The sequence below is a fragment of the Stegodyphus dumicola genome, chromosome 11 (genome assembly GCF_044657685.1).
Source record: "Stegodyphus dumicola isolate Sdum_Otavi_A_Nest chromosome 11, ASM4465768v1".
NCBI classification, from domain to species: Eukaryota; Metazoa; Arthropoda; class Arachnida; order Araneae; family Eresidae; genus Stegodyphus; species Stegodyphus dumicola.
Genome location: NC_140778.1, coordinates 128,908,305 through 128,928,904, shown reverse-complemented (window position 1 = coordinate 128,928,904; position 20,600 = coordinate 128,908,305). Strand labels below are relative to the sequence as shown.

Sequence of the window (20,600 nt, the reverse complement as noted above, 5' to 3'; positions counted from 1 at the left end):
TGATATTCGGGGGGAGGTGCATTTGATTTGGTTCACTGGTTCTCCTTGAAGGAAGAATTAAAAAGACTGGATTTGATTAATAAAATGTTATGTATTTTGAACTATTTTAAAGATTCCTGTCTTTAAAATAGTTATTAGGAAAATTAAGGATGTCGACAGAGCTCTTGCAAGCCTCATCACCAACAAATTGATCAATAAAATTAATATGGACAATGTTGGAATTATATATTATGTGTACGGCATTCTCCTTTTCATTTATGATGTTTCTCTAGAGAAGATAAAGAACAAATTTAAAGTTGTAGAGAAAGAATTTGTGAGAAAAAAACTGCATTTAATGCAGACAAAATGCCTGGACCTTTTTTCCACCAGGGTAGGAAGAATATTAGCCAAGCAAAGATTAAATATAATGATAGGAGAATTAAATTTGTAGACCAAATTAAATATTTAGGGATGCTCTTGGACTGTAAAGCAAACTTCACTGAACACTTTAAAATTATACAAAGAATATTGAAAGCATGCAGAGAGAATCTACTTTAAAATATTACAAAAATACATTCTTTTCAAGTATTATTGTTTAGAAGAGACCCTGAAGTTTTTATACTGAAATACTATTATTCCAATTATAAAGTATGATGTTCGTGGAGTTGCCAAATGGGGGTCAACGTTTGCTGTTACGACAGAAATTGGATATCTTGCAGAGAAGCTGGATGTCATGAGATCTTTCAAAATGATCTTGACAAAGGTGGCATGTATTCTTGCCAATGTCCCCCTCTCTTGCTGGAATATAAATTCCAGTACAATAAGTTTCTACTAAGAAATGGTTTAAGTAAGGATTTAAATTTTGCATGTAAATGTTAATAAAAATATTTTTGAAATATATAATGAAACTGAAATTTCTCTTGTTAAAAAAAAAAAAAAAAGACTGTTGCATTTGCTAAAAATTCCATGGGTACGGGACAAACTGATATTTATACAGATGGCTGTGAAATAAACAATCGAGTCAGAAGTGCTTTTATGGTATATTTTCATGGGACTGAGATTGAAAATAAGAAATTCACATTGGATAGGCTGAATACTGTTTATCAAGCCGAACTGAGGACCATATTTTATGTTTTGAAATGAATAAAAGAAAATCTGGTTTATAGGCAAACTATTCATATGTATTCAGATGCCATGTCAGCTTTACAAGGGATTTCCGGTCCTTATAGTGCCCATACTTCCGTTGAACTGATTAAAAATGATTTTAGATAATAATGTATTTACATAATAATGCTAAGTCAATAACAACATTTATTTATGTTGAATTAAGGCTCATTTGTGGTTTGGGGAAATGAGAGGGTGGACATACTGGCAAAAGAATCTGCTTTGGGTTATGCAGATCAAGACTTTGATGTATTAGATTCTAGAAGTATAATTATTGCGTTAATGAAGCAAGAAATTATTGAATGATGGTTGCAATAGAAGTTTAAAGATGGTCAAAAGATGAGAAAATATAACAATACTGATGTTAATCAGATCATAACTGGCCACAGATGTTTCCCCGCTATTTATTTAGATTTAAACTTCAAGAAAAAGAAAATGGTAAAATGTGTAATGCTAAGGGTGATAATACACACTTCATTGAGAAGTGTCAGGCAACTAAGAGTATTTTGCAGAACCATCAGTGCAACCTAGAAATGGATCTTAAAAACTACACAAAACTGATGACAGCGGCAGAGAAAATTATTAAAGAAATAAATAGAAGGAAAACTGAATTTGGAATTTTGGTGTGATTGTGATTGTATGTGTGTTTATTATTTATTTTATATGTTGCCTTTTTTGAATATGTAACTAATTTTATTTATTAATTTTTTTTTTTTTTTTTTTTTTGTGTGTGTAATGTTAAGTTTGATGAGTTTATACTCACCAGTTGTCTTTATGTTTTATTTTACAACTTTTTAAGTTTCACGGTGGCTGCTGGCTGGACAGGACCCCGTGAGCCTTATGGCCAAACGTAGGTTTGGCTACATGAGTTCGTCCCCTTTCAATTACCACATGACCTTCTTAGTTATTTTTGACCTATTAAATTATGTACCTAATTTTCTGCACTTCATTTATTTCCTTAAACTATTCTAACTTAATTAACCCATCCCTCAAGGCAAAATGAAAATTACTTCAAAAGTTGCTAATTTTGAAATTAAATATTCCAGTTGAATTTTTCGTACAGGAGTCAAACATTTTACAATTTTATTTTTTATAACGAATACAAAACTTTCCCAAATATAAGTATAGGATATGGGAGACCGCATTACAAGTTATATTTCATAATTTGTAAAAAAAAAATTAAATTAAAAATTTCACCTTGCCAAAGCCCAAATATTTTCATATAAAAAATAAATTAAAAAAATAACCATACTTTTGCTTGTTTCATTATTATAAAGATATGCTAACATCTTGCTGAGCCCTTTCCCAGGTTTTTCTATGGATGCCAAAGGCATACCACTGGAAGCAAAAGGTCAATTTTAATACAGTTTTTGTGGTTTTCATGAACAGCCTTTGTACACATTTCATCACTTTGCTAATTTAAATCCTAATTTGCTAATAAACAAATAATCCTGATTTGGTAATAAACAAATCTAAAGACGTTTTATGACAAGTCTTTTAAAATCACTTACTTTGAATGATGATTAAGAAATCTGGAAACCCTTTTCTCAAAGCTTACTCTTAACTCTGGCATATGGTGAGAAATAAAGATATAAGATCAGAATCATAGACAGCAGCAGATTCAAAAATTCCAAAATTATTAGAATACGCATTTTAGAGCTGTCAAGAGGAAATTTTAACACAGAATGATGCAGTTCAGGTTATATTTTGAGAATATATATCCAGAATTTATGAAAATCTAACAAGAACTTGACACTAACAGGAAGTGTCAAGCACCAATAAAGATTTTTATAGCATTAGCAAAGCAAGCCATGAAGAAAAATCATTAATTTGTTACCTGACAGAAGAGATTTGGTCATCTCTCTTCAATGGTCTACTTTATCTCTGAATCAAAATAATTCAGGCATACTTCATTTTCAATCACAGTTTAAAGAATTCCCCCCCCCCCCCATGAAGCAAAATTTTCTTCAAATAATGCTGCTTCATAAGAAGTATTACATAGGATCGAAGAATTTATTAGTAACATATAATATATAAAATACTAACACACATTTCTGTCATTCAATTAACGAAAGAGAAATATTGGTATTTGGAAGGTGGGGAACCACTTTGCCTATTTTTCATGTATTTATTGTAAAAAAATTACATCAAATACTCAGTTGTTAGCCTACAGACAATAATAAAAATTACACATCCAAATTTGAATCATTTCTGATAAGTCTGTCATTAGATGTCAATTCATATAATATAACAGTACAGATACTAAATTTGCATGAATTTCAGTTATAAAAATTAAGGGATTTAAAATAAATGATTTTGATTTGTATTTAAACAAATAAATTCATGCAATGATTTAAGACTTGTATTCAAAAGGTTTTGTCACAAACATAATAATCCTTTTGATACCTTTTTTTAGCAGTTAAATCTGGAAATCTTTCTTTCTTGCTAGGCCGCTTCAATGGTTTTGCTAAATTCAGATTAAATCTGGGTGGTCGATCTGATACAACCTATAAAATAAAATAAGCATAAACGTAATCTAAACCATAAAGCACATAAAAGCAATAGTCAATTTATAATTTGTCATTAGAGAGTATAAAAGAACCTAGATTCACTGATTCCCCCCCCAACATATGAAAGAAATATACTGTTACAAAATATCCAGTTGCAGTAAGATAGCAAAGTGGGTTTAGGGTTGACAGAAAACAGCAAGGGAAGGCGGGACTGCCATATTTGACGATATGCCATAGACCGATAGAGAACTTTCTAGAACGAATTCTTACAGGGTTCATACACATTTCTGCACACGGAAATTAAGTACATTTAAGAACTTTTAAGGACCATTAAAGAAAAAAATTAAGGATCTATGAGCAAATGGAAACTGAATAAATTCAATTAAAAATATTATCTATGTCTGAATTTCACTTTTTACCATTCTAAAAATAAAATAGATCCCAAAGTAGTATGCATTAATACTAAACATGAATTAATTATTAATAAGTTTGAGAATAAAATAAACTTTATGCAATTTATCAATTAGCATTAAATATTTTACCTTATAATAGTTGGTCATATTTGGAAGAAGATAAGTGACATTTATGTTTTACTAACAGTTAGCTTTCTGGGTTTTTTTTTTTTTTTATGTCTCTTTTTGTCACATACTTGGTCAGTCTAGAGGTTTAGTAAATAGCAGGTAGATTTTTATGTCAAACGGCATAGGTTAAAATGAGAAGTAAGATCATAATCAGTATGATCTATAACAAAAGACTGAATTTTGTCACCGCTGCTGCTTGTCTAGAAAGAGACTGATTAGAACAAACTTGAAAGGTCTGATGTAGTCACGGTTGGCAAATGTTGAAAGTTACTCAAGCCCTGTTTGATGCAGTTAGTGTCATAACTTTGTGTAGAGTTCCAGGGCTTGTAACCCAGTTAATATACTTCCAATAAGAAATTAAAGCACCAGAGGTGATAGGTTGTTTTGTATAAGTCTCAGTAGACGCAAAGAATAAGTTTACTTGAATTGTTACATTTTTGTATTTTATCTTGTGACCACAGTGAGTATTAATGAAAGGCAATAACTTGCTTTAATATGTAGAAATAATTTTTAAGGGTAAGCAGTTAGTTATAAATTTATAAATATATATATATATATATTAGATCAATATAATTATAGCAATACAATATTATATATTATTATATAATAATTTATAATAATATATAACATTATTATAAATTAGGTAGTTTGATAACCTTAGTCATTATGGATTTACATGACCACTATTAAATTGTATTTTTTAACAATATTTGTTAAAAAAGCGCTATTAAAATTAAAATCTAATAAAATTTCACAGTTTAAAATACCGTAATTTCCGGAAGAAATGCCACGGCGTTTACGTGTTTAAAACTTAAATTTTCAGCGGGTGCGGCGTTTCCACCCATGTGGTGTTTAGGTGCACTAAAAATTAAATATTTCCTATGATGGTCATTGTACATAGTTTGGATGGCCTTGTCATTGTGCATAGACTGGTGCTGTTCCCACACAAAAGACCACTCAGTTGCTTTTTGCGAACGTTATTTTGTTTACATTCTTTCCCTTGAACGGACCTACATGCCTTATTCACCCTAAACGAGATCTCAGAACAATAACATTCTTCCCCCTTTCAAATCAACATTCTCATCATTTTGAATAGTCTCTCTCCTCTGCCATTCGATGAATCTTCCAGGACCCATCCTCCCCCCACCCATGTCTTTTCTGCAATTTTTTTCAAAGGCGGATACGACTCCACCTGCCTCCCAGTAACAAACTCTGACGTATTTTCCCTTCAGCATGAATGGATTTTTCTTGGCATTCTGCCAAATACAGATCCCATCAGTTTGGGTACAAGTACTTGTTGGATAGTTTTTAATTAAGAAGGGAGCGGAAAATTTTTGAAAATGTTTCTAAACGGCATAGAAGCTATACATTTGTTACCTTTAATTTATTTTTGAGTTATGGTTTCATTTCATGCATTTTTCTTAACTGGTATGTCATATATCAGGACTTAGGTTGAGTTTTTGCATCTATACAGCCCATGACGATGTCACGCGCAATTTAATCTATTGCGGCGTTTACGCTGATGCGGCGTTTCTGTGTAATTTTAATTTTTTCCCCGCCATTTTTCTTGAGTGCGGCGTTTACGCTGATGCGGCCTTTCTTCCGGAAATTACGGTACGTTTATGACATTGATTCTTAAGCGATATTAGGGTAATTGCACATTAAAAGCTACAAAACATTTATGTTTTGTAACAACAACACTCAACAAAATATTTATCTGTCATTTTAATTTGAAGCCTTCCCAGACATTTTGGCTAGTTTATATCGATTTCCTTCTCTTTAAGCATATTTTCTAACAATCAGAGATTTGTCTCAATATGCAAACCAATGCTATCGCTAGTTTCTGCGTGCTTTATCTCCTAACTTGTCAATCTCTCCACAGTGTACTTATGAGGGTTTACTTCATTTGGTAAAAGTTAAGTAGTCCAAAACCTCCAACAGACATGAAGCATATTATCACTACATCTGAAAGTAACTACAATATCAGACAAAGGTTTAAATAGGCCTCTTATTTAAAAAGAACTTAGAACATAAAGGCATGTTCTGATGCTAACAAAATCAATTACAGCTCAGGGTGACGTAATTAAACTAGAACAGTCAAATTCAAACTAATGATGTGGACTAGCGATCAAAGATTATACAATTTCATTTTAATTTAATCTGGCTCAGTGACTCTATCATATGAAGAAATAGAAATGGGAAATTATAGTAAAAGCTGAAATCATAAACAATTGGGTAATTTACATAATAATAACTGCACATATCTTTGAAGAATAATTTTCTTTATATATTCAGTTTCTTTCTTCAGCACGCTTGCTTTTCATTTTAGAACTTTTGGATTTAATTAAGAATTTCTGTTATTCTAAAAAACACTAAATGCATTTAGAATATACAGAAAATATAGTACAGTCAAAAGACGTTAATTCGGACACCCATAATCTGGAACGATCTATAATCCGGACCTTAAAGCTAAAAACTTTCTGCACATGCGCCGCGTTGACACATGCGCATAGGCGTTTACGCGTGCGCGTAAGACCTTTACGACTGCGCATATGCGTGTGCGCAAGCGCAGAATATGTTTTCGCATGCGCGTTTGATGTAGAAGGGACGGTATACACTAAAATGATCTAATTATCTATTTCAGTTAATGTTGATGATTGTGCTGTTCCTTAATCTTCGAATTGGATCTGGCTTATTATTTTTTGCAGACTGTAAGAGCAATTTTATAAAAGTAAGCTTGAACTTTCGATTATGTCAAATAGAATTTCCTATGCTGGAGCTCCCAAAGGATCTACAAAACAAAAGTATGTTTCGATGTCCATTAAACAAAAAGTGGAATAGCTGCAAAAAATGGATAAAGGTATGAAGAAAGTGACAGAGAGGTGATTTGTTTCTCTAATCATTCCGAAATCTGTTTATCAATTTCACGCTGCTCTGCCGGGGGGAGGGGGGGACGTCGCAGCGCACAATGAACTGGAAGTTGATCTGTCAGCACTATCCTTATCTTCAGGGAAGATATTTTTATTTTATTCGGCTTATAATTCCTTACTAAATGTAGTATTTCATCTCGTTGTACTCCGTCTTTGATATGATTTAAATCAAATTCCTCGTCATTATAAATATCCCGAATACACTACAAATAGTTTTCTGGTTGCAATTTTCTAATTTCGACTATGCGTGAAGTACGCTTTATGTATGCGCACGTTGAAAGAAATGTTTAATAAAGTAAACAAATAAATATTAAGTTTTTTTTTGTAAATTTTGATACCCTTTGGATCATAATTTATTTCATAAATTATGGTTTCATATTTTTAATTTTAGAATTTCTGCATGCCATCTTACCAGATTTAAACTTATGATCTATAATCCGGAATCGCTGAAGTCCCGACGAGTCCGGATTAACAACTTTTGACTGTAATATGAACATTCAGAAGAAATATGAAATATATATGGTAAAGGCTTGTTACAAAGCTGATGTGGCAGAATTTTTATAATTTAGTGACACACCGAACAACAAAATCTAGAAATGGCATAATTTTTAGAATTCAGAGCAGGCACTAGAAGCAGAATTTAGAAGGGCACTAGGCAGCAGAATTTAGGATCTACATAGATTGCATCAGGTGGAAAAATGCCTAGTGAATGAATTTCAGACATGTTCAAAAGGTGTGTACGTGAATATACCGTAATTTCCGGAAGAAACGCCACAGCGTTTATGTGTTTAAAACTTAAATTTTCAGCGGGTGTGCCGTTTCTACGCATGTGGCGTTTAGGTGCACTAAAAATAAAATATTTCATATGATAGTCATTGTACATAGTTTGGATGGCCTTGTCATTGTACATAGACTGGTGCTGTTCCCACACAAAAGACCATTTAGTTGCTTTTTGCGAACGTTATTTTGTTTACATTCTTTCCCTTGAACGGACCTACATGCCTTATTCACCCTAAACGGGATCTCAGAACAATAACATTCTTCTCCCTTTCAAATCAACATTCTCATCAGTTTGAATAGTGTCTCTCCTCTGCCATTCGATGAATCTTCCAGGACCCATCTTCTCCCCCCCTGCCTTTTCTGCAATTTTTTTCAAAGGCGGACACGACTCCACCTGCCTCAAAATAACGATCTCTGACGTATTTCCCCTTCAGCATGAAACGATTTTTCTTGGCATTCTGCCAGATACAGATACCATCAGTTTGGGTACAAGTACTTGTTGGATAGTTTTTAAGTAAGAAGGCAGCAGAGAGTTTTTGAAAATTGCACCTAAACGGTACAGAAGCTATACTGCTGGTTTTAAGCTTAATGTAATTTCACATGCTGAACAAATTGGAAATAGAGCAGCAGCTCGAGAGTTTGAAGTGGATGAGAGATGTATTCGACGTTGGAAAACTGAAAAAGAACTTCTTAAAAATATGCCACAACAGAAATGAGCCAAAAGAAAAGGTACTGTAAGGTGGCCGAGTCTAGAGGAAGATCTTGCAAACTGGATAAAGGAGGAACGAGGAAAGGGAATGGCAATTTCGACTGTAAAAATTCGCTTACAAGCAAAATTATTGCAAAACAAATTAACATAAATGATTTCAAAGGAGGGCCTTGCTGCCGTAGCAGATTTATGAAAAGAAAAAATATTTCTGTGCATACTAGAACAACAGTCGGGCAACAATTACCTATGGTTGATGTATTTAATTATGGCAAAGCACATTAGGGCTATCTGCCTAAGGGAAGGGATGCCTTCTTGGAGGACTTTCTAATGGAAACTGGCTCGTATACACATTACACATGGGGAAAACCACGAAAACACCCATGCAGATAGCCCATTCGTGGGATTCAAACTTCGGACTGAACTACCAGTGTTGAGCAACTTTACCACTAGGCGACTGGTGGGACCTATTACCAATGGACTGGCAGGATAAAAAGGCATCTTTTCTAAAATATGTGACAGATATTATTGACAAAAAAAAAAAAAAAATCTTTGGTTACAGATAATAAATATGGATGAAAGGCCGTTAGCTTTCGACTCTCCTGCAAACAGAACAGTTGATGAAACTGGTGCAAAAACTGTATCTGTGCTTATGACGGGGCATGAAAAAGAATGTCATTTATATATGTTTAGCTTGTGCTGCAAACGGTGACAAGCTAAAGCCGATGATAATTTTTAAACGAAACACTATTCCGAAGGGAGATTTTCCTAATGACGTAATTATTTGTGCGAACGAGAACGGCTGGATGTGGGAAACAATCATGCATGAATGGCTACAAAAAGTTTGGCAGTGTCGTAAGGGATCTTTTTTCCAAATAAAAGGGTTATTGATAATGGATTCCATGTGTGCTCATTTACTTGAGTCAGTGAAAACCAGATGTCAAAAATTGTCTACAACCGTAGCAATAATTCCTCATGGTTTGAGAAAAATCTTACAAGAATTAGATTTGTCAGGTAATAAATCCTTCAAAGCTGAAGTCCGAAAGCGGTGGGAGTGTTGGATGAGTGAAGGATTGCATACGTATACCAAATGCAGTAAAATGCGTAGAGCATCTTATGAAGAAGTTGCAAAGTGGATAGGAAGTGCGTGGAAATCGGTAAAAACATCGTCAATAACAGCAGGGTTCAAAGAAGCTGAAATTATATCCTTAGATAAAGAGATTGTAAACCAAGATGATGAATGTGACAATCTGGAAGACTTGGACTTGGATCAGGATTTACTAAATCTTTTTAATTCAGATAGTGAAGAATCAGATTTTGATGGCTTCATATGATGTATAGTTTGCTGTAATTCCTTTTGAAAATAAAATTTAAAATTTCCTTTTGTCATCCAAATTTAATATTTCATTGTTGCAACATTTTTTAAAATATAGTCTGAGTATTACAAATATGGACTTCTTTAGTGGGTAAATATAAGTATACACGTGAACCTAAACATATTTTCCAACATTTTTTACATTTAATTTATTTTTGAGTTAAGGTTTCATTTCATGCATTTTTCTTAACTGATATGTCATATATCAGGACTTAGGTTGAGATTTTGCATCTATACAGCCCACGACAATGTCACGCGCAATTTAATCTATTGTGGCGTTTCTGTGTAATTTGAATTTTTTTCCCACCATTTTTCTCGAGTGCGCCGTTTACGTTGATGCGCCCTTTCTTCCGAAAATTACGGTAATAATATTTTTCTTACATAGTATCCATTTTTTTAATTTCCCGCATTTCTAAAGCATTAGAACCACGGTATAATAGTGATTTTGACCAATATAGTGATTTTGACACGCAAACACCCCCCCCCCCAAAAAAAAATGTGTAATTAAGATTCCTGTTACATTCTTTGTTAGAAGTAATGGGTTCTCTTTAAATGCAACCATTCATGCTTTTAGAGAATTTTACATGTGGTGATCTTTTCTCAAAAATACAAGTCTCTTTTAGAAAGTGACTTCTTCGAGATGTCGTTAATAGATGATTTGCTATAATTATTTTCTAATAGATAATGGAATTAATGTAATTTAATGTGAATTTGAAAAATGTATCTTTATATTAAGAGAGATTTATGGATCTAATGTTTCTTTCGCAATTAGCTGTTATGTAAGTTTCATTGTTTATTTATACCATTTATTGTACATAATTGAAATATTTACTCTGAGACGGGCACACACTCACACACACACATGTAATAATAGTAAATCTTATATTTACTATATAAAAATACAAAGAATATTCTCTATTACACTTTTATTTCACCACAGCAGATTTAAATTATTTTGGAAATGAATATGTCTCTTTTGAAAAAAAATTAAAAATCAAAATTCTCTTTTCCGAAACCTTTTTGCATACATATATGTATGTTTCTCGCAGTGTGATAAAACAACGGTACCTAAAACCATCCAATTTTGAATAACGTGAGCCCAAATTCCGAATTTTATTATCTATTTCATATTTTGAAATAATGAATTTTTATTAACAAACTCAATGATTTAAAAGCGAGCAATGGCAATATTCTATGAGGGTGGGGTGGGGGAACTTTTTATCACCAGCGTGTGGAACTGTGTATCGGAAATTCTAAAGATATTCTCATTTAAAAAATTTTTTGCGATATTGTTGTTAAACTGAATTTTATGGTTTAAGTGCGAAGAACATGATATTTAATAAAAGATGACAACACACAAAACGTTAAAAAAAAGCCCCTTTGGCAGTAATTTAAAATCTGAAACCTTTCCGATTTAAAATTTTTTTGGGGGGGTCCAAAGGGGCAATTTGCCCTGAAGGACTATTAATTTCGTTGTGGCATTTTGCGTTGAAAACTTTAAAAGGGTGTATCACTTTTCAAATCGTTGCCACCATATATTACCATTCTCTCTCATATTTAAAGACATTAAATAATGAAGAATCTACATAAATGCATGTATGTTTCTCGCATTATGATAAAACAATAGTATCTAGAGCCACCAAATTTGAATAACATAATCTTCCATAAAATATGGGCATTTGGAAGCTCTAATTTGAATTTGTTTTATTATCGAATTCATATTTTGTAACACTTCAACAAATTTTTGATTAACAAACTAAATGATTTCAAAGCGAGAAATAGCAACACTGTACGAAAAAAATTTTTTATCTCCAGCACACGAGACTCTGTATCGGAAATTCTAAAGATGTAGAAACATTAGATTAATTCGAAGCAAAATATCTGAAAAATTTATGACTTTTTGAAGGTGAATAAACTCGTAGATCTCATCTAGCAGAAACTAGACTCGAGGATCTGTAACAAATGTGAAAAATAAGCAATACACTCGCCGGAAATCAAACCACAGACCTCTCAAATACGCGCCGAGCGTTCTGACCACTACATAGCAAAGGCATACTAAGAAGGTGGGAGAAATACCTTCTATACCCCCCTTTTAAAGGGTGACCGGGCATTAGTTGCCAAATCCAGGTGGAGGAGAATCATTATTTACCATCCTTTTTAGTTCGGGTGCCATTGTAGAGACATTAGGCTGTTTTGAAGCAGGAGAGATGAAAAATGAGCAATGCCTTCGCCGGGACTCGAACCACGGACCTCTCGAATACGCACCGAGAGTGCTGACCACTGCATTACGAAGGCATGCCAAGAAGGCGGGAGAAATACCTTATAAAGATATGCTCATTTTAAAATTATTTTGAGATATTGTTGTTAAACTGAATTTTATGGTTTAAGTGTGAAGAACACGATCTTTAATAAATAAGGGTAATACGAAAAATGTTAAAAAAACATTTCTTCGGACAAAATTTAAAATCTGAAACTTTTCAGATTTTTTTAATTTAACTTTTTTATTTTATTTCATTTATTTTTTTTATCTTTCCTGATGGCCTTCCATAGGGCTCCATCACTTCTAATTTTAAAAATTATACAATGAAGGCAGCCAACGATTGCAAAAATAAAAGCAAGTAATCTTATACAAAGTGCGTAATCCAGACGTCCATTGTCCGGAATGATCTATAATACGGACCTCAAAGTCACAAACTTACGCATGCTCGTAAAGTGTTTACACATGCGCGTTTAATGCGCGCGTCCGCTACGCATGCGAGCTTCCGATAGTGAAGAAAGTGACAGAGAGGTTATTGAAAATGAAAAAATTTCGATTGACAAGTTAGTCGGTATTTTCGACACAGCAATTACAGGACTTGAATGGTGGAACTTTGTAACTGTACAAGAAATTATGTCTGTTTATAAAATTAAAGAGAAAGTATTAGCACAAAAAATGAAGCAACTTAAGCAACTGACATTGAAAGAATGTTTAATAAAGTAAACAAATAGCCAATTTACTATTAAGCGTATTCCACCTGATGATAAATCATATCAGTTAAAATTTATACCTCAAAATAATCAATAAACCTACTTATAACCTATATATTCCCTAGCCAACAGATGTTTGGAATGTGAATTTATAAGTAGGTTTTTGTTTCTTTTATTCCGGTGTAAATTTTGTGGTATAATTCCAGTGTAAACTAAAAGCCAATTCAATTAACATGCCAATCCAACAGTTACACAGACTCAAAAGTTTAACAGAAACAAAACTCTGCTACCTAAGGGTAATTTAAAACACACATACAAAGTGAACTGAATGCAAACAGTTTAAGAAAAACTTCAAAGCATTGCCCCTTTGGGTATTTTACTCAAAATATTGTATTCTTGCAGAAATTGCACCACAGTTTCTTCTATTACAGAAGGAGTCCACAAACACGTATTTTAAGATATAAGATATAATCATGATTTGTCCACAAAAACTATTTGAACAAAAAGAACTCGCATGTAAATAAAGATGTCTGTTTAAACAGAAGAACTGTCATGCGCATGGCTGCCAGAGACAGCGCATTCTGAAACTTTTCCGATTTCTACTAATAATATTCCAATAACTTGTAAGTACCCAAGTATCTCCTGTGGGACCAAGAGAAGTAATAAAAATCCAAAGCCCTCTACTAAAACTGGGAGAATTGGCAGCTATGGCAAAAAGAAAATAATAAGATAATCGGGTTAAATAACATAAAATCTTACAAGTTTAATTCATCTTGCACTTCATTTTCAAAATAGCTATAAAAACGTTCAACCTTTCTAAAGTATGTATTAAGTAAGTATGTTTCTAATGTAGGTACTAAGTAGTAATTATGTATGTTTCTAATGCATGCTAATTTCAGTACAGTAAATCTATAAGATTACTTTTATAACAGAAATTTTAACAGTGAAAGTCTGAAGCTGTAATGCAATGTACTGCCATTAACTGTAATAACTTTAGAGTCTTCATAGGTCTAAATGTCAAAGCAATGCTTCAAGATAAAAAATTTCAATTTTGAAATACAGTCAAAAGTTGTTAATCCGGACTCGTTGGGACTTCGGCGATTCCGGATTATAGATCATCAGTTTAAATCTGGTAAGATGGCATGCAGAAATTATAAAATTAAAAATATGAAACCGTAATTTATGAAATAAAGAACAATTATGATCTAAAGGGTATCAAAATTTACAAAAAGAAAAAGCTTAATATTTATTTGTTTACTTTATTAAACATTTCTTTCAATGTAAGTTGTTTAAGTTGCTTCGTTTCATGTGATAATACATTCTCTTTAATTCTATTAAATATACATAATTTCTTGTTTAATTACAAAGTTCCACTGTTCAAGTCCTATAATTGCTGTGTCGAGAATACCGACTAATTTGTCAATCGAAATTTTTTTGTTTTCAATAACCACTGTGTCACTTTCTTCACTATCGAAAGCAAATTATAATGACGAGGAACTTGATTTAAATCATATCAAAGACAGAGCACATCGAGATGAAATACTACGTTTAGTAAGGAATTATAAGCCAAATAAAATAAAAACATCTGCCCTGAAGATAAGGATAGTGCTGACAGATCAACTTCCAATTCATTGCGCGTTGCGGCGTTAAAGATAAACAAACGTTAAAGTTTAGATAAACAAAGGATATGCCTTTATCCATTTTTTGCAGCAACTCCACTTTTTGTTTGATGGACATGGAAACACGCTCTCGCTTTGTAGATCCTTTAGTAGCTCCAGAATCGGCAATTCTTTTTGACATAATCGAAAGTTTAAGCTTACTTTTATAAAACTGCTCTAACAGTCTGCAAAAAATAATTAGCCGGATCCAATTCGAAGATTAAGGAACAACGCAATCTGCAACATTAACTGAATTAGATAATTTTAGCTTAGCTTATACCATCCGTTATACATTAAACACGCACGCATAAACATATTATGCGCATGCGCACACACATATTCGCAGCCGTAAAAGTCTTACATGCACGCGTAAATGCATATGCGCATACGTGAACGCAACGCATGCGCAGAAAGTTTGTAGCTTTGAGGTCCGGATTATAGATCATTCCGGATTGTGTCCGAATTAATGACTTTTGACTGTTTTTCAAATTTGAATTAATTTTCTTACAAATGAAACAATGTGATTTCAGTTTTTTTTTTCTTTTTTTTTAAATAAGAAGAGGGACTCAGGATAATTCACAGCATATATACAATACTAATAAAATAGCATATCTTTATAAGAAATTAGATCACAAAACTTAATTAAAATATCAAAACCACTCTCAAATATATATATAATACTCAGAGATCTAGAATCATTGGGACAATTTCAGATTTTAGGTCATCAGGTTAAATCTTTAAGATGGTATCTAGACATGGCAACAATGAGGCTTCGTTTACTGTTTGTCAGATAGAAAAATGCAACACTCTACAACCATTAAAAGGGGGATAGTGTGATCCTGGTAAATACTCAATAAAACATCAATCAATGTATTACCACTGGCAACAGTGTCACTGCCCTAGCCAACATATGTTTGGAATGTGACATGTAGAAATGTCAGTCTGGAAGGGAGGGAAAATGGATTTTTATGGGACATGTTTCCTCTTTGTTGAGGAAGCAGGTGTTTTAATCAATATTCTCAATTCCTGAGATCATTCCTAGTTTGATTCTAAGCATCCCTCGATATGGAATCTAAGAGCTCGTACCCATCTTCCCTTACCATCAAGATCTTGAATAAATTTTCAAATAAACAAATTTTATGTATTTCCATTCAATAAGACAGTACAGTCATAAAAATCCATTACTATACTGAGACTTGAACCTTGGCTGAATGAAATATGCATCATCTACTAATCACCTCAGAAGCTTTAAATATTTAGAAAGATTTAATACATAAATTCCAATATAATTCATTCTTTATTCATGTAAAATTAATTTTAAACTCAAATAAACTTTAATACTAATAATTATCAATATTACTTTTATTCTTCATAATAGAATTAAATTTTTCAGTTTATCTAGCAAAATGAAAAAGGAACCCACCATACCACAAATATAATAGGTAGGCATTGTACAGTTCATAAAAACACACAGAGCTGCCTAACCAAGCCAAGCTATTAAAAGGAAACTGCTGGTTAAAAAATATGTTACTTACATTAACTTCAGAAAGAAGAGAGAGAAGTTTTTTCTTTGCAGCTTCTTTGGATTCTTCTGTCAAAACTTTGGACTGTTTTCCACTGCAATGAGAATTGATGACATTACATCATTTAATAATTATGGAAATTGCTTTCATTTTATTGTAAGGAAGAATGAATTAAGTGATCAGAAGAAAAAAGGGTAAATTTTGTAACAAATGGAAAACTTCCTCTAATTATGCTGCAGTGGCTGTTGTAAAGCTAACTAAAGGTACAAATTTTTCTTGAATGTTTGGCTAATTAAGATTTTCAATCTTAAAAGAATAAAATAACAATATTTATACATAAATTCATTATGGTAATTGTGATTTTTGTCAATTATTTTCCATTTATGTTACAGCAAAAAAGTAATTCAATGTGTTTATAAACAGAATAATTAAGTACATTTAACTGACTTAAAAAGTGTCAGAACTAAAAAAATCTCTTATGTTTCAGAATAAAGAAAAAATTCATTATTAAACTAATACATTTTTGAAATTCTATATACATTTATTTAAATCAGCCAATAATCTTTCCCCCTTACCAAAATTATTACTTTTGTTTTCTAGTATTTTACACAGGATCACAATTTAAATAATGATATATTTCATTTTTAAGCTGTGATAATTATTATCAGAATATACTTTTTTTTTTTTTTGAAAAAAAAAAAAAAAAAAAAAAAAAAAAAAATTATCAAAAACTCGACTGATAAAAAATTTGAAATTTGTCACACACACTAATATCAAATATGTGATACAATGAGAGAACTGATTAGATACGGTACCAATTATTTTTCAGCTGTGGTGGTGATGTTACAATGTGTAAATATGTAGTTACAATTAGATATAGCCAGCTTGATCATGAAACACATTTTATTTCTGAACAAAAATAATTCTTCAGAAATCATTCAGCATAATGGGTGCAATACGCACTCTTCCAATTCTATATACGCATATCACATTTTAAATAATAGATGATGCCACAAAGTGAAGAGATGCATGTTACTTAACCTCTTCGTCGTCCGTAACGCGTCCAGCGAGTTCAAGTGAAACTTCCGCAGGGCGGCCGTAACGTGCTTCAAGCCTTCTTCTACATTTTAAACATTTAAAACGCTTTCTAAATGTTTACTTGTTTGAGTTTTTATTTTTTGTTTGTTCTAATACCTTCTAGAGGGCAGCATTAATCAGGCATTCTATTTCTAATTGAATTTGCCCCAGATTTTATGAATATTCGTGCCACTTTACATAAGATACAAGACAGAGATGGCTTCAATGTCTACTCAGCAGAAAAAGAGAAAAAATGAGGTTCTGTATTGGAAAGACAAGGATATACGTTTGATGAGCACAGTCCATAATAACTGATGAGATTGATGTTGGAACACGGAAAAGAACTTTAAAAAAACCAATAATTGTAAAGGATTACAACAACAAAATGGGAGGAGTGGCCGCCTGGATCAGATGTTATCAAATTATCCTGCTGTTAGAAATAAGCAGAAATATTATTTTCCATTATGCTTTATTTCCTTATAATTTTACTCAATATTCATTGACATTCATCCACTACAAAAGTTATGTATGGAAAGTTATGATGTACAGAGAAAACAACATTACACGCTATGAAAAACAGACGGCCGCTGGGGGATGGGGGAATTTTCGCGGACAGGAGAGGATGGTGAAAAGGTTAAGGTAGGAGAAAGCATAGAAAGAGACTGCCTATGAAGTAGTTAGAGTATTTATAACCTCTGCTCCTTTGTTTCAGTTTTCAGTGGTGACTGGATAAGAGCTTTCGCATTGCAGATGAAATAATGATGCAGTACAGAGTCTAAAGGGGTTGTATTTTAATTAAAATCAGGAATTAAAAGGCTATTTTACTTCACAAACTTTGTGTCACATAAGATATACACCATTTTCATGTATTTCAGCAAAATGTGGCATGGATGAACTGTCAAATTATTCATCCATGCTAAGAAGCATGGATTAATTTCTGTACCGTTAAAACGGGCAATTTCTTAAGTTATGCACTTGATAATAATGGAAATCAGCACAAGAGATTAGGTATGGGGAATGATCATATCCCATAGCAAAATTCAGAGCTGCTCTTTTTTTTTTTTTTTTTTTTTTGGAAATAAAGAAGCAGACTAGTACTTGAGAGAAAGGATTGTCAGACTCCACTGTTAACAAAGCAATATTTGCAGTACAATTAATTGTTTTGTTCTATAACAATCATTCACAAACAGCAAAAACCCTCTTCTGCACACAGCATAATTTAGTTTAAATGAATTCTCTAAAAACATAACAGTTACACAATTTAGATGCTCATTTAACGTTTTGAAGTCAGGAGTTGATGTCTGTAAAATCCTTAAAAAGTGGGGGTTTTCATACCTTATGGTTTTCCCCTTTTCAAGAAGTTCGTTATTGTTTACAATAATGGCTCTTTTAGGTAGTTTGATTCATCCTTACAGAGGTGCGTTTACAAAAAGAAGGGATACGTAAGAATTATTGATTAACTGCTAGATGCTTTTATGTAGAGAAAATTTAAAAGTGCAGTTGATTCAAATCAAACTACTCTGACACACACAAGAAAACGCACATATCTGTTAGACAAAATATCATTTCCCCGTATTATAGCACATTGGTTTTATTATTATCTGAGTTTTTAAATAATTTACCAAATTAATTTCCTCTATAAAGTGTTAACAAGAATTAATTCCATTATATTTTTATTTAAAAAAATTCCTCCACATTTTGTTACTTAATAGATTATTTTTAGTCTTTCTGATTTATAATTTTTTAATGCACCTGAAATTTTTTCCCATAGATTTCATGAACTTATTTTCTTAAGGTTACAAACATTCATGGTTTTGTAAATGAAAAAACATCATGCAAATGTTACAGTAAGCAGAAAAATTATTTACTGTCATTTTCCCTCATAATTTTTAGTTTGAATTTATCAAACATATTTGAATTCTTTAAAATTTTTTCCACATAAGTAATGATTAAAAAGATATAAAAATTAACCCTACAGAAATGATTAAAAATTTAAATTGTATCGAAATGTTAAAATTTTAATTGCGAAAAGTTAAAATTTTAAACCTAAATAAATGTAAAAATTTAAATGAAAACATAACACTTAAGAGTGAAAACTGTCAAGAACAAAATCATATTTGAGCATATTAGCTCAAATGTGATTTGTACTATACATTATTTGTATAGTTCATTTTGCAATTTTTTATAGCAAAAAACTTTTGTATCAGACAAGGAAAATTTTATAGTACATACAGTTTTTGAGATAATGGGAAGAAATTACAAGACTGTTAGTTGTTAATTTCCATATATTTTATTATTATTTTGTACTTTATCATTTTACAGAATTTAGCATTTCACAAATTCATGCAGAAGCTTTCGTATTACTTCACTGAGCCCTCTTTTCCGTTCTGGCATACAGCTATAAAATGGATGAAAAAAATCCGACTGAATCCTTAATACAAAAACCTTTGAAAATGACAAATGGTTAAGTAACCACAGACATCAATCTTGACAGTTCACCCCATCCTTTCAGCTTGGAAAATGAGATAAAAAGACGTGACCATTACAGTTGACATACCTAAGTCTTTCATATGTAACATGAAGGTAGCTAGCTGATCATATTTAAAAAATCAGTGTTTAGAAAACTTCATCAAAAGCTTTTTGATTTCTTTGTATGCTACACATGTGCAACATGACCTATGTAATATTTACTGCACTAGTACTTTCTGACATGATCAATAAATGGCATTAGATCTGCCAGCCTCATCCTGGTTCTGGTGGCGGGTGGGTAATAGCAGTTTTTTTTTCACGTGGGATTACATATTCTGTTTCTATGTCCTTGTGACTATCTTGGTCAATCTTAACCTTTTCGCAACGGTGCACCTTTGCTTAAGACGCTCGTGCGGAATGGAAGGAAATTGAAGGCAGTCACTGTACAGAACGGAGGTTTTGCATCGGTAAGCCTAGTTTTATAAAAAAAATCAAAAAAAGAAAAGTTTTGCTTCTAGCATCGCAATTTTTCGTATCATTTTAGATTATTACTTGAGCTCTTATATATATTAAAATTAGCACTTAATAACGTTTTCTTCTTTATTTTACACGAAAATATACTTAAAAAATTGCTAATCTTTTAAAATAATTTTCGGAAGCGCTATTCAAATTATTCCAAAGTTTTAATTGATAAAATCCATCAATAAAGTTTAAAATTAATAAAAAGAACACAATAAAGACTATTTACAGTAACAAAATTTAACATGAAAACGAGTGTGGTAAATCTTGAAGCACGGAGAAGTATTGCTTTCTAACTCTCAGAAAAAGTATCACTTTCTAACTTTTTAGGAAATGAATCATCATTCTCATTTGCGTTAATA

General features: G+C 32.1%; 1 protein-coding gene across 2 annotated transcripts in view; it reads right to left on the bottom strand.

The window, feature by feature from the left end:
- Positions 1-20,600, bottom strand: part of mRpS31 (mitochondrial ribosomal protein S31) — a 75,386-nt gene that overhangs the window by 19,233 nt on the left and 35,553 nt on the right. For both annotated transcript variants that reach the window (XM_085827206.1, XM_085827205.1), the window contains exons 4-5: positions 16,186-16,267; positions 3,550-3,650 (exon numbers count right to left, since the gene is read on the bottom strand). In XM_085827206.1, the coding sequence (XP_085683332.1) occupies positions 3,550-3,650; positions 16,186-16,267 (183 nt within the window). The remainder of the gene's footprint in view (positions 1-3,549; positions 3,651-16,185; positions 16,268-20,600) is intronic.